The 15,597-nt window shown below is 35.8% G+C and overlaps 1 protein-coding gene across 1 annotated transcript in view; it reads left to right on the forward strand.

Moving 5' to 3' along the window:
* LOC135638397 (probable non-intrinsic ABC protein 5) overlaps positions 1-14,332 on the forward strand; it is a 19,975-nt gene extending 5,643 nt beyond the window's left edge. Inside the window, exons 6-7 of the mRNA XM_065151514.1 lie at positions 13,914-14,000; positions 14,099-14,332. Coding sequence (XP_065007586.1) covers positions 13,914-14,000; positions 14,099-14,332 — 321 coding nt within the window. The remainder of the gene's footprint in view (positions 1-13,913; positions 14,001-14,098) is intronic.
* The last annotated feature ends 1,265 nt before the right edge of the window (positions 14,333-15,597 follow it).

Raw genomic sequence — 15,597 nt, forward strand, 5'->3', positions numbered from 1 at the left:
TAGAAGGAATTCTGACAGGTATGACTCACAGTTAACTCGATATTGAGCCTAGATAGTCACATACATATGGTAGGCATTACGACAAGTAGAGGTTCGGATATGAGATATATGTCCGAGCCCCTATCTTATTGGATATCAAATAAGCCCCTAAATTATTTGATCTTATGAATGAGATATAATAAGAGCTAATGAGAGATTATTGGGTAGAGATCTACTAATGTAAGAGATTTGGGTAGTTAGATAGAGATCCAATACCCAATATGGCAAGATTCATTAGGGTTAAGTTGATAAGGGACCTCTATAAATAAGAGGGAACCAAAGGCTCATATGCTAGAGGTTTTCTTGGTTTTCACCTCCTATTCTCCTCTCCACTTCTCCTCCTCAGATAGTAGGCTTGGAGATTTGAGGAGCATCATTGCAGCTTTACTGTGTGGATCATTGCTAGAGAGAAGGACGCTTGACCTCCTTTATCCTCTCATACAAATCTGTAGGGATTTAGGGATATACGATATATTGGAAAATCTAGGGGGCAACATCACATGCACAACAGAAAAATATAAAAACCAAATCCTCAAATTTTCCAAAGATGTGTTCATCTTCGTGCGAAGATTAGTGCGTAAAATTCGTGAAACTTAAAAACCACATGTGAGATAGATTGTGTTGCCTAAGGAGATCGTATATCCTTGAATCCTAGTAGATCTATAGGAGAAGATGAAAGAAGTCAAGTGCCCTCCTCTCTAGTGGTGATTCACACAGCAGGGCTACGACGATACTCCACAAATCTCTAGGCTTGCTATTTGAGAAGAAGGGGAGAAGTGAATAGAAGATAGCAGCCCAAAGAGACTCTAGAGCCTATGAATCTTTAGTTCCCTCTTATTTATAGAGATCCCCTATCAATTTAATACTAATGTATCTTGCCCTATTGGGTATTGGATCTCCATCCAACTATCTAAGCCTCTTAGATTAATAAATCTCTATCCAATAATCTCTCATTAGCTTTTATTGGATCTCATCGAAAGGATCCAATCATTTATAGGCTTATTAGATATCTAATAAGATATGAGCTCTGACAAATATCTTATATCTAGACCTCTACTCGTCGCAATACCTACCATATGTGTGTGACCCTCTAGACCCAATATCGAGTTGGCCATAAGTTATACCTGTTAGAACTCCTTTTGGCTCAATAAATTATTATCTCAATAATAATTCACTTAACTCATCGACTACGAACGTACTATGCCACTATGCCATAGTTCCTAGATGATACAAGGGAATCTAGTCTATTAAACATATTTATCCTCAGTTACCGTGTACCTATAATCTCTCATCCATCTAATATCTCAAAGACCGTATACTGAATATTGTGCTATCAGACCCATATGATTTATACTCGAGTCTTACTCTAGTTGGATTCTTTCGGAGAACTCTTTCTCTCTTAATCTGAATGACCCTGGCTAGAGATTTGTCCGAGTAAGAACACATGAGATATTCCTCTTATAACACCGTGAGCAAATAATTCTCTATTGACACTTAATGACCCTCATAAAGTTGACTGCCACTCCCAATGACTAGTTGTGCTAGATTTAAAAGAGACATTTTCTGAAAATAAAGATGCAACAAAAATAAATAACATACAGATTTTGTAAAAAAATAAGCAAATAAGATATGGACTTCTATCTTAATCAATTCCTACTATTTTTCTGACGAATCACATGACACCCTTAGCACATGAAATAGAAGTCTCCGACAGACTTCTAGTGGGGGTCGGGATCCAATCGGCGTCTTAGCGTAACCTTGAGGGACTTGACCAATCACACTAAGCCCAAAAGATATGCAACTCTTACCAATCACAACTCCTTATAATTCTCGTCCTATTCGGCCTCCGAACTATTATGGTCTCGAGGGACTCGACCAACCATGATGTTTAGTTAAGTCAAAACTATCGTTACAAGATGAGTCGGATTCAATGATATACCCTCAAGAGACTCAACCAAGTATACCATGTCCTCAGGTCACCGGTGACATCTCTATGTCATAGGCAAGATAGCGAATCGTGATATAGGTGAGCCTCGAGGGACTCTGTTAAGATCGAGTCGGAACTAAGAGGGGGGTGAATTAGTATAATGGATAAAAATCATGTCAGTTCAAAATTTCATTTCGATTAAACCTGTTTCGGAAAGGTAACTTGAATTGAATGCTTGTTTGTAAGCGTAGTGGAAGTAAATCAAGTGAGGCAGTTTGTAGTGAAGGTAAATCGCAAGAATGGAAATGCAAACCATTTTATAGTGGTTCGATCGTCATGACCTACATCCACTCTACCGATTCCTCTTCTGTCGAGGCCACTAGCATCCATTAACGATCTTTCTTCAATGGGCGAAGATCAAGTACCCTTTTACACCCTTCTTCTTCTTTTCATAGGTTTAGGAGATAACATTTACACCCTCACTTACTCCTCTCTTAAACTACACTAACACTTAGAGCTTTTAGAGGAGTTCTCACAAGATAACAATAGTGTTTTTCTTCTTTTTTGCTCTCAATTCTTATGTATATTAACTAGGGATGATAGGGGTATTTATAGGCCTTAAGTGGATTCAAACTTGGAGCCTAAAAATATCTCATCCCCAGTTTTTAGGGTACTAGCGGTACCACCGCTTGTGTTAGGCGGTACCATTGCTTGTAACACTGCCACTCGGCGGTACCACCGCTTAACATCCTACCACTAGGTGGTACCACCACTTGACAATCTCTTAGAGACTATGTCTAGGTGGTACCACTGCCTGACATAATCTTAGAGACTGTGTCATGACGGTTCCACCTGTTGGGTCATTGTTGGGCCTTTCACTTAGCCCAATTGGCCCCTAATTGAGTTGATCCAATTCCAACCTAATTATATGCTAACTACGAATTTTAAGACATACACTAAGCAAATCAAGTCCAGTTAGTCTAGGTTTCTTCGACGATCTTTCGATGAACTTCTGACGTTCTCTCGGCAATGTTCCAGTAGACTTCTAGCAAGCTCTTGAACTTCATGGTCAATTCTAGCAAAACTTTCGACGAACGTCCTGACTTTCAACGAACTCACGAACTCCCAACAAAATCTCATTCTTGACTTGGGACTTCATTTTGCTTTATGTCTTGATCACTATCATAGTTAATCCTGTACACTTAAAACCTACTTTGATCTAGACAATTATTACAAAGCTTAAATCAAATCTTGTCCGGCATGTCATTAGTTCATCGATGCTTCATCCGATTCTTTAGTGCATCGTCCTCTGTTATGGCCTATTGCCCAATCGGTCAATTGACCTTCGCAACTCCAATTTCCTTGGCATAATTTCTGCTCTTCTTGGCTCGATGCCCGAACTCATGGCCTAAAGCTTTCTGCCGATACGTGGACCGATCTTTCGGCACGATGTTCAATCTTCTAATATGTTTTTCTCCGACCCAACATGATTCTTCTTGCTTTTAATTGTCTTTCCTTGATCGAAGCTTCTTACATCACTCAAAATGCAGATCAAACCATAAACACTATCAATTGGTTTTATCATCAAAATCTGAGATTCAACAATCTCCCTCTTTTTTATGATAATAATCAATTGATGACGGAGTTAACCTTAACTCCCCCTATCAATATGTCATATTGATAGAAACTTAAATTCAAGTTGAATTCAAGTCAAAGTAATATTTTATCATGAATATTTGTAACACATTATATGCATATCATTGCATTGCATACATCATTATCATAAGTTTTGCATGCATCATCATAAATATTTCAAATCATTATTGCATCAAAATATCAAAATATATTATATCCTACCATGTTTGATTCTCATATCATATCTTCTCCTCCTTTGTCATCAACAAAAAGGAGAAGTGGATCTACCCAATTTTTGAGATATAATTTTAAATCATTGTAACATAATCTCAAGTTTTATCATCATGCAAGCTAGTAATTTTCTTTCTTCTCTTATGAGAAGTGTATTTTTTGCTTCCTTCGCAAAACGCAAGCTAGCAAAATTTTATTTTATTTTACTACATGTAGGCTAGCAACTTTGGCAAGTTTTATATCATTTTTCAATATGCAAGCTAGCAAATTTTTGATATACAAGATAGCACTTTTGCTTCCTAGCAAGTTTTTCTTTTCCTTTGTCATTGTCAAAAATAAGGGAAGAATACAACGTTATAATTCTTTTCCCTTTACATAAATTTTCAAATCATGACAACTGTAAACAACAAAGATAAAAAATCGAGTCATGAATGTCAAAAGACTATATATCATTTTTGACAAGTTTCTTCTTTTGTAAATAGAAAGCATGATAGGAAACAATCTTAATTAAAAAAAAGACTCAAGTCATAAAAATCAAGAAGTCAATATCATGATCCAAAAAATATATAAGTAGAATTTATGCATTTGGAAGATTTAACATGTCTAAGTTTATCATTCAAGCTAACAAATTTGGTTCTCTCGAGATGCTAGCTATTTTCTTTCCCCCTTTTGTCATTGTAAATAAGAAAGAAGAAGGAAAAAACATAATGGTGTAAATGTTCAAGTCATCACAAAATAAGATTAATTTGGTGATGAGATATATAATTTATTAATATAAAGGAATATCATTAATAAATCATAACATGAAAGATATTAATATCAAATCATGAATGCCACAAGACATGATTTATTTCAATAAATCTCTTCTTTTATAAATAGTAAAAAGAAACATAGGAGATCAAATAATATAATATCTTGATTCATGCATAAAAAATCTCAAGTTAAAAATCTCAAAAAAATTAAGATAAAGCTCATTCAAATTCAAATTATCAAATTAAAATCATTTTCAAGGTCCAAGATATTCATACAAATAGATTCATCAATCTTCTTTTTGAAAACTCGATAAGATAGGGATTGAGAAATTCTTAAGAAAAATATTTTTATTATTATTTTTTGTTTGATTTATTTCACACAAGCATGCCCAAGTTTTTTATGCCAAATCAAAGCATGCATCATTGTTTAAGACCGAAAAAATAACTTTCATTACGACAAAGATTAATAAGCCATAAATCATAAAAATTAAAACAGATAATTTCGAAATATAAACTCATTAAGTATGATTTCAAATCATCATTAAATTATTTCATGAAGCATGATTTCATAAAGTATTTTTAATCAAAATCATTTTGTTTGTTGTAGTAATGTATTTTCCTTCTTTGCATCAATGATTTAATCATAATATGAGATATACAAATCGTAAATACAAAGGAATCATGTCATGAAAGATATAAGATGCAATTCCAAAACATAGTATTTCAAATCATTATGCATCATTAAATCATATTTCATTAAATATAAAATATTTTTAAATAAAATCAAAAAATAATACGGAAATCATTAAGATACATATTATTGCCTCTTAAAAACATACATAAGATTAATCTTATTAGATGTACAAGCATTAGATCTAACATTTTATTTCTTTATCATAAAACATGTAATTTTCACTATCATTTTCAAAATCACTAGAAAGATAAGCATGGTCTCAATTATATATATATATATATATATATATATATATATATATATATATATATATATATATATATATATATTATTTATTTATTTACCTTCTTTTTATATTTTTCTACTAACTAATTTAAAAAATAACTCATGAAAAGCATAAGTAATTTCAAAATAAACTAAGGAGGTTTCGGGTGAGTCATTTACCTCATTGTCGAGAGTCATTAAGGCATAGTTTGCCACCTTATTTTTGTTGGTTTATTTCTCATCATCGGATGAGCTCGATTCATCTCAAGCCACCTTCAATACTTTCTTCTTCTTTCGTAACTTCTTTTTAAGTTCATTTTTATTCTTAAATTATTATTTCATGAACTTTTTAAGTTTTATAGTGAGAAGTTCAAAGTCATCATCATCATCACTTGAGTTATCACTCAAGTGATATTCTATAGTTCGAAGTGTCAAATCCTTCATGTTCTTTAAAAGGTTGTTTTTATGTTCATTTTGTGTCATACAACTCATTTCGTAGGTCATTAAAGATCCAATAAATTCTTCAAGTGGAAAATAGTTTAAATCCTTGACCTCTTGAATGGCTATTACTTTAGGGTCCCAATTTTTATAAAGTGATCGTAAAACTTTATTCACAAGTTCAAAATTCGAAAAACTTTTACCAAGAGCTTTTAGACTATTGACAACATCCGTAAAACGGGTGTACATGTCTCCAATAGTCTCGCTTGGTTCCATACGAAATAATTCAAAATCACACATCAAAATATTTATTTTAGAGTCTTTAACTCTACTAGTGCCTTCGTGTGTGATTTCGAGTGTGTCAAATGTCAAAAGTCGTTTCACAAGTAGAAACCCGATTGAATTCATTTTTGTCTAAGGCACAAAAAAGAGTATTCAAAGCTCTAGCATTTAAAGAAAAAGTTTTTTTCTCCAACTCATTCCAATCGTTCATTAGAAGAGAACACCTTTCAAATTCGTTTTTAATAATATTCCATAAATCAAGGTTCAAGGAAAGCAAGAAAATTCTCATCCGAATTTTTCAATAAGTGTAGTACGTCCTATTAAACATGGGAGGACAAACAATATAAAAGCCCTCTTGAAAGCCGAAAAGAGTCATTTCTCTTAGGTGTTAAACCAAATAAGAAAAACGTGGCTCTGATACCAACTGTTAAGATTGAGTCAACACTAAGAGGGGGGGCTGAATTAGTGCAGCAAATAAAAATCACGTTGGTTCAAAATTTTGTTTTGATTAAACCCATTTCGGAAAGATAACTTGGAATTGAATGCTTGTTCGTAAGCATAGTGGAAGTAAAATAAGTAAGGCAGTTTGTAGTAAAGGTAAATAGCAAGAATTGAAATGCAAACCATTTTATAGTGGTTCGGTCATCGTGACCTACATCCACTCTACCGATTTCTCTTCCGTCGAGGCCACCAAGCATCCACTAATGATCTTCCTTTAATAGGCGAAGATCAACTACCCTTTTATACCCTTCTTCTCCTTTTTGCAGGTTTAGGAGACAACCTTTACACTCCCACTTACTCCTCTCTTAAACTACACTAACACTTAGAGCTTTTAGAGGAGTTCTCACAAGAATAAAATAGTGTTTTTCTTCTTTTTTGCTCTCAATTCTTGTGTGTATTAACTAGGGATGAGAGGAGTATTTATAGGCTTCAAGTGGATTCAAACTTGGAGCCTAAAAATATCTCATCCCTGATTTTTGGGGTACTGGCAGTAACATAGCCTATATTGGGCGATACCACCGCTGCACTGACACTAGGCAATACCATCACCTAACACCCTGCCATTGGGCGGTACTACCACCCAGTTTGGTGGTACCACTGCCTGATAGTCTCTCAGAGATTGTGTTTGGGTGATATCACCGCCTAAACTGGCGATACCAGCGCCTGACATAGTTTTAGAGATTGTGCCACAACGGTTCCACTTGTTGGGTCACTATTTAGGTGGCCCAACATACCCCAGACTTGGGCCCAATTGGCCCCTAATAGAGTGACTTAAGTCCAAACACAATTATGTGCTAACTACAAATTTTAAGGTATACACTAAGCAAATCAAGTTTAATTAGTCTAGGTTTCTTCCGGCGAGCTTCCGACGAACTTTTAACGATCTCTCGACAATGTTCCAGCGAACTTTCGACAAGCTCCTAGACTTCATGATAATCTTCTTAGCGAGTTCCGACGAGCTTCTTTGGCAAGCTCCTGGACTTCTCAATCGATTCCGGTAGAACTTCCAACGAACGTTTGGACTTCTGATGAACTCTCGAACTCCCAACGAAATCTCATTCTTGACTCCAGGACTTTATTTTATTTTATACCTTGATCACTATTATAGTTAATCCTGCACACTTAAAACCTACTTTGATCTAGATAATTATTACAAGGCTTGAATCAAATATTATTTGGCATGTCATTGGTTCATCGACACTTTGTCCGATTCTTCGGCATATCGTCCTCTCTTGTGGCCTATTGCCCAATTGGCCAATTGACCTCCATAACTTTGATTTTCTTAGCGCAATTTTGGCTCTTCTTGGCTCGATTCCTGAACCCATAGCCTGAAGCCTTCTATCGATATGTCAATTGATCTTTCGACTCGACATCTAATCTTTTGACATGTTTCTCTCCGGCTCAACATGATTCTTCCTGCTTTTAATTGTCTTTTCTTGATCGAAGCTTCCTACGTCACCTAAAACATAGATCAAATCATAAACACTATCAATTGGTTTCATCATCAACATCCGAGATTCAACAGACTCGACCAACTCACCCTATATCGAGAATTGATCCCTCCCTATAACAATAGAAGACCATGTGGGTCAATCTAATTGTCTAATGTTGGCTAACTTAATATTGTCAAGAGGGGCGATTTTGATTTGGTCTCCTAATATGACATGTCACACACGTACATATTTAATATATATCTACATCGTATGCAAATATATATACATATATAGTAGGTATGTAAGCAATCACATATCACATGAGTAATCACACTAGATGATTATGAAACACAACCTAATGTGATCAGGCCTAAGCTAGTAGGCCTAATCGCTCACATCAAGATTTATGTGTGCAATGATACATCTCCTTGCCCTGTGATCATCCATCTCGTCCTCATTGATTCCATTGACATCTCAACGTATTTCCATATATCACGATCATCCGTCTCGGTCTTGTGGGTCCCGCTATCGCTTCCACGCTCTCGTTGCGTCTCCTCATGTGATTACAACTTAATCATAGACACGTATGCCCGACAACAAACGAGAAATAAAATGGAGGCTCACAGGCCCAATAATAATAATCACAAGTATACACACATTACATAGTCCATGATTATCCGTCCACATATATCATTCATCATATGTACACATCATCATCATCATCATATAAGACTACTAGATAATAATAATAATAATAATAATAATAATAATAATAATAATAATAATAATAATAATAATAATAATAATAATAATAAAACTTTTTAATTAATTAATATTTTTTGAAATTAGGGGACATATAAGGATGTTTCTAAATTATGAAGGGTATTTTGGTAATTTAGATAAAAGGACATAATTGATTTTTTTTATAAATTCACAAGGGGCAAAATTATCTATTTGCTCAAAAAACCCTAAAACTTTCTCTTCTCCCTATCGCACGCATTGCCACCGCCACCCTATCGGTGGTGGCCTCTACGGCACAAGGTATGCCCGCAAGAAACGTCGCCCTTGCAAGTGGGGGGCCCCGCGAGCGAGCACCCCTTGCATGCACCATTGCCTCCATGAGTGGTTCTGCCCACAGTGCTACCCCGTTGGGCGGGCGCCCCTACGGGCCATGCCACCCTTACGAGTGGTTCTGCCCATGGGAGCAGCACCAGCAGGCTGCCAGCCCCTGTAGGCTACCGGTCGCCGCCCGCAAGCACCTGCATGTAGATGGCAACGTTGCCATCTATGAGTGCAACAATATTTGTTGCTCTTTCTTGCTTTTGCGTTAATGATTTTGACATCAAAAGCTTCTCCATAATATAACATTCAAAACCAATCTTTCGCACAAACAACCTGACACTGATACCACTGTTGGAAAATCTAAGGGGCGACATCACATGCACAACAAAAGAACATAAAAACAAAATCCACAAAGATGTGTTCGTCGTCGTGCGAAAATTGGTGTACAAAATCCCTGAAACTTAAAAGCCACGTGTAAGATAGATTATGTTACCTAGGGAGATCATGTATCCCTAAATCCCTACAGATCTATAGGAGATGATGAAGGAAGTCAAACGCCCTCCTCTCTAGCAGTGATCCACACAGTAGGGCTACAATGATACTCCTCAAATCTCCAAGCCTGCTATCTAAGGAGGAGAAGGGAAGAGGAGAATAGGAGATGACAACCTAAAGAGGCTCTAGCCTATGAACCTTTGGTTCTCTCCTATTTATAAAGGTCCCCTATCAACTTAAACCTAATGGATCCTACCTTATTGGATATTGGATCTCCATCCAACTACCCAAATCTCTTAGATTAGTGGATCTCTATCTAATAATCTCTCATTAGCTCTTATTTGATTTCATCCATATGATCCAATAATTCAGGGGCTTATTAGTTATCCAATAAGATAATGACTCCGGCGGATAGCTCATGTCTGAACCTCTACTCATTGCAATACCTACCATATATGTGTGACCCTCTAGGCCCAATATCGAGCTGGTCGTGAGTTATACCTGTCAAAACTCCTTCTAGCTCAATGAATTATTATCCCCATAATAATTCACTTGACTCATTGACTATGGACGTACTAGCCCACTATGCCGCAGTCCACAAATAATATAGGGGAATCTAATTCATTTGACATGTTTGTCATCAGTTACTGTATACATATAGTCCCTCATCCATCTAATATCTCAGAAATCGTATACCGGGTATGGTGCTGTTAGACCTATACGGTTTCTACTCGAGTCTCGTTCTAATTGGATTCTCCCGAAGAACTCTTTCTCTCTTAATCCGAATGACCCTAGCTAGAGATTTATCTAAGCAAGAACACATGGGATGTTTCTCTCATTACACCAAGAACGGATATTCCTCTATCGATACTCAATGACTATCGTAAAGTTGACTAGCACTCCCGATGACCGGTTCTGCTAGATCTGGAACATCCAAATATATAAGTCTGATATTAAAGAGTGGAGCACTCATACAGGACATCCTTAGTATCTCAAGTATAAGGACCAGGTACACCACTAGGACAACAGAATCATTATCTAATAACAAGGTATCATTAACCATCTAATATTCCGTAAGCGGATCAATTAGTGAACTTATTCTCCAATGAGCACCTGCACTGTATCTCTAGTGTCCCCACACGAGTAGCTATGAGACCAACTGCCTATATCATATAGAATGGTATATAGTATACTAATCTACCTAGTTATCTCGATGTCCCTCTTAAGTAACCTATGACCAGGATTATTTAGGATCTGTGTTTAAAGATGAATCGGTCTCATTATTGTGATCTCATCACGATCTGATTCTCATTGCATAGATCTATAGATATCACAATATATTAATGCAATACGTAATATAAAGTGATAAAATATCAAATAATAATAATAAACAAAAAGACTAAGTATCAAGTCACATATGTCATCACTCACGTGATTGGCTTGTAGGGCACCTAGCATGATCTTCCCAGGTAAAACACTATCTCACACGTGATTTTCTGTTTTGACGAGTTTTGCGTATCAATATTCACACGATGATAAACATATATTTAAGAAATTTAAGGTATTTTATTTTATGTTCTTCCGCTACGCACGCATATGATGTTATCCTAGATTTCCTTACAACATCAACCCATGAGTCAAACCAAAGATTAGTTTATAAACCAAACCCAATACACCTCTTAAATCTCAATTAGACTTTGCTGACTAACTTGCATATGTTATTCCAATTCCATTAGCACCCCAACACTCTAGAGGGAGCTTAAGGAAATAAGAATTCATACTTTGCCTTAAGCACTTTCACCGAAAGATACTCCTTGCTATTGAGAAGTGGAATAAGATACTTAGCACACAATGTACTTCTAGCTAATCTTAAATCCCTAATCTCTAAACTTCCTTCCACTTTGGGAGAAATAATAGTTTGCCATATTGATTTTATTTTTATTTTCCTTATAGTTCCAAAAAACTCCCTAGCCTTTCATTTGATTCTTTTTATAATCTTGCCGAACATGGGTAGGGATGACTTTGAGGATCGAGCTTATTAAGGTAGCCTTCCTAAGAGAGAATGCTCTTGAATCATCTTTTGACTCCATTAAGGACTTTATCAACCAATATGATTTGATATTTTTCTTCTAATCTTTTATAAAATATGAAAGAACTCAAGTATTTAATAGGTCACTAGTTTTCCTGCATCATAAGGGACTAGCATATTTTGGTTCTCTCATGTTGGATACTCCTCGGATAGAAAGAAATTTTGGATCTTTACCGATTGATGGCTAAATTAATCAGCTTCTTAGATCTATGTAGAATGCTTTTAATAGATTGACAAGTCCTATTGTTCTCTATGAAAGCAACTAATAAATCATTAGCAAATACCACATAGATTAATAAGAGATAACTTTTTGGCCTCTACTTCTTCCTTAAATAGGTTGCTAAGATTTTGATGGACAAAGATAAAAAGATAGGGGAGATAAGATATCCCTGCCTCGTCCTACAATGATTTCTGAACCAAGCTAATTCTACTCTATTTATTAAATAAAAAAATTAAGAGAAATTAAGGGGAGGAGGATATGTAACCATAGATTCAATTAACAAACTATTTAGGAAAATTCATATTAGTGAATATGTGCATCTTACTCCATGATTTGGTTATGGTATACATCAATTCATTTGAAATAAGAATACTATTCTGGAGGTTAAATAAGCTGATTAAGACTAGTTAATCAACTCACTTAGGAGGGGTTTAATCCTATTAATAAGTATTTTAATAAATATTTTATAAATATTACAAAGTACAATAGTATTAAGCTCTTCCACCTTAGTGTTTAGGGCTTAAAGATGAAAGGAGCCTCTAGGTTTTTCTTTATCAAGTCACTATCCTCCTATGTTGATCGAAGTGCCATAAATAAGTTTGAGAGATAAATCCTCTATGGAGCTTCACTGACCATCAAAGGTAGGTTGTTGCCCTCTAGAAAAAGATAAGATGTCGGATAGAAGGCCACATATCTCACTACCTTGTTTCATTCCCATCCCTATCACATTATTACTAGAGCCCTCTCCGTTAGAGATTACAACCTTAGTAGGTCCTTCCTTGATGCCTCGATAGGACAAAACCCTTATTGAACCCCTCACTTGTAGCTATAGTAAAACCAAAGCCTTGACCCTTTAACACAAGATTACCTTCCATAGGTGTAACAAGCCACTTGGCATTAAACACACCCCTAAGAGGAGCCAAGCCAAAGGTAGTAGTTGGACCCAAGTCTAATCCTGAAACATGGTTTTACCAAATCTAATCCTGAAACAGTGTATCATCGCTAATTGAATCAATCTAAGCAACCCAATCCTAATCTAGAGGCAAACTCTATCTGATCAACACTCTTTCCATTTTAGCTAATCAAGTAACTTTTGACATTCTTAGGTCATCGTTGGACATAGACCTAAGGCTCATAAAATAAGTCATCTTCTTCTTTCAATCGATTAGGGTTTTTGACGACCATCTCTACTCGAGCAAAGGAGAAGAAAGATTTAGTACAAGTGATGTTTTATAACTAGAGATTCTATATTCTATTTTACAATATTTGAAATAAATATTAGCTAAATTTTTATATAGAATGGACGGGAAGAACTGATATCCTCTAACTTGAATCCAAATACTTCCGGAACTGAAGGCTAAAGTCCAAAAGAATAAGCAAACTAAAGGTGACCCTAGAACGGGTTAAAGTAACCTGATCGAAACTTTTCTATTTTTCATCCTATTTGGGCAAACAGATTAGATTGCAACAACTCTGAAGACAGAAAATGAATTCAGGTTGGGATTGTCTCGATCTTTTCCAATAATGATTGAAAATTTGACTTCCATAGTATTAAAGTTAAGAGCTATCTTCTCAAGAATCATGAACCTCCTAATAATATTTTATTCATGTCATCTACGGAATGAAACATGAAATAGACCGTATAATGAAACAGTCAGTTGGAAGACCGTAAAGTGTGGCGAGGACTGGTCTTAATGATTTGGTAAAAGATATTTTACCCAAAAATTAATAATATAAACTGATCTGTTTTCCTCATAGGTAGATTCGATTGAGCTCGATGTGGAGGGCCGCGTGCTCTGGATTTTGGGTAACTTCGATTGAACATTAGTGATTGTAGTGGCATTTCTGCTGCAGGAATGTTTGCTTGGGTTTTTAGCTTCAAAAACTGTGGTCTATGTCACTCGCCAGGTGGAGTTTTTACCTTCATCTGACTTCATCCTGGTGAGTTATGCTTCCCTCAGATCTTGTTTACCTCACATATGTCATCTATGATTCATTAGAGTCCTCGATCACTAGATAGAATCATTATTTTCTTATAGTTCATGAAAGATGGAAGAATTGCAGAAGCAGGCAAGTATAGCGAGATTCTGAATTCAGAAGCCAAGTTCATGCAACTTGTTGGTCCTCATATGGATGATTTGGTGGCACATAACATGATAGAGCGTTCTTGTGGCACTTCAAGCAACAGTATCAAAGTTGACTCGTCTGACTCAAAATTAGGTCCACAGATTACTCTAAAGGAAGGTTTGGATCATGAAGAGAATGAAAAATAAGATCAAATTAAGCAGAAGGGACAAATTGTTCAAGAAGAAGAGAGGGAGAGACGTAAAGTCGGGTTTTGGGCCTATTGGAAGTATATTACAATGGCACCTGAAGGAGCTCTTATGCCATTGATACTGATGTCCCAAATTCTATTTCAAATCCTTCAGGTTTGTAGCAATTACTGGATTACTCTGAAAGCTCCAATATCCGATGACTTGGAACCTCATGTCAGTGGCTCGTTGCTTATATATGTCTATGTAGCACTGACTGTCGGGAGCTTTGCGTGTTACCTCATAAGTACTCTGCTACTTGTACATGTCAGATGTAAGACAGCAACAATGCTCTTTAGCAAGTTGCATACATGCATTTTCCAGGAACCCATTTCATTCTTTGATTCCACCCCCGGTGGTCGTGTCCCAAATAAGGTAAGCATCTATTATCTCTTAATCTTTGTTAGAAATATTTCATATTGTCTCTATAACTTGTTTAAGTGGTTCTTGTGCGGGTATCAGATGGTCAAAATGTAGTAGATGCATATATTCCTTCACTAGTCGCATCACTTGCATTCTCAATCATAGATCTTTTGGGCCTTATTGCAGTCATGTCATGCATCGCATGGCTTGTCTTCATTGTCTTTGATCCTGTTACTCCAACCTGCATTTGGTACTAGGTGCTTATGCCTGTGGTTTTTTAACTCTACTTTCCTGAGTGCTAGTGAATATATCTTGGATAGAAATAAAAATTGTCTGTTCAGTTATATGGTCCATTTGCTTGTTTTAGAGATGAAAGAATCTATTTTGTTTCTTTAAATCAGGCTTAAGAATAAATTATGTATAATCAAGTTAATTATCATGAGAAAGCAAATGCTTTATTAGTGAGAATATGGCAATGAATCATTCCATATAATTCAAAACTGTGGCTCAGCAAGACATAATTGATATAGGAGGTTGCTGACAAATTGTCTGTGCCAACCATCCAGGAAGCTGACTCTTCTCGAATAGTTGCATAAGGTTAATTAGACTCTCACACTGGGAAGCTTTTATATTGAGGCAGGCTAATCTTCTAAATTTTGAAGCACAATTCCTTTGTTCCAGTTTCAAACAAATCCAGCTTAACTCGGCTAAAGTTTTGTTTTCGGTTCTAATTACTCGAAAACCTAGTAAATCAGCAGAGTAACTGAATATGTTCTTTTGAAAGTTCACTTTCCACTACAAAATTATCCTATTGGTTTTGAATTGATATCCAATTATTGCTATCATCTCATAATATAGCAAGG

The sequence above is a fragment of the Musa acuminata genome, chromosome BXJ3-5, assembly GCF_036884655.1.
Source record: "Musa acuminata AAA Group cultivar baxijiao chromosome BXJ3-5, Cavendish_Baxijiao_AAA, whole genome shotgun sequence".
NCBI classification, from domain to species: Eukaryota; Viridiplantae; Streptophyta; class Magnoliopsida; order Zingiberales; family Musaceae; genus Musa; species Musa acuminata.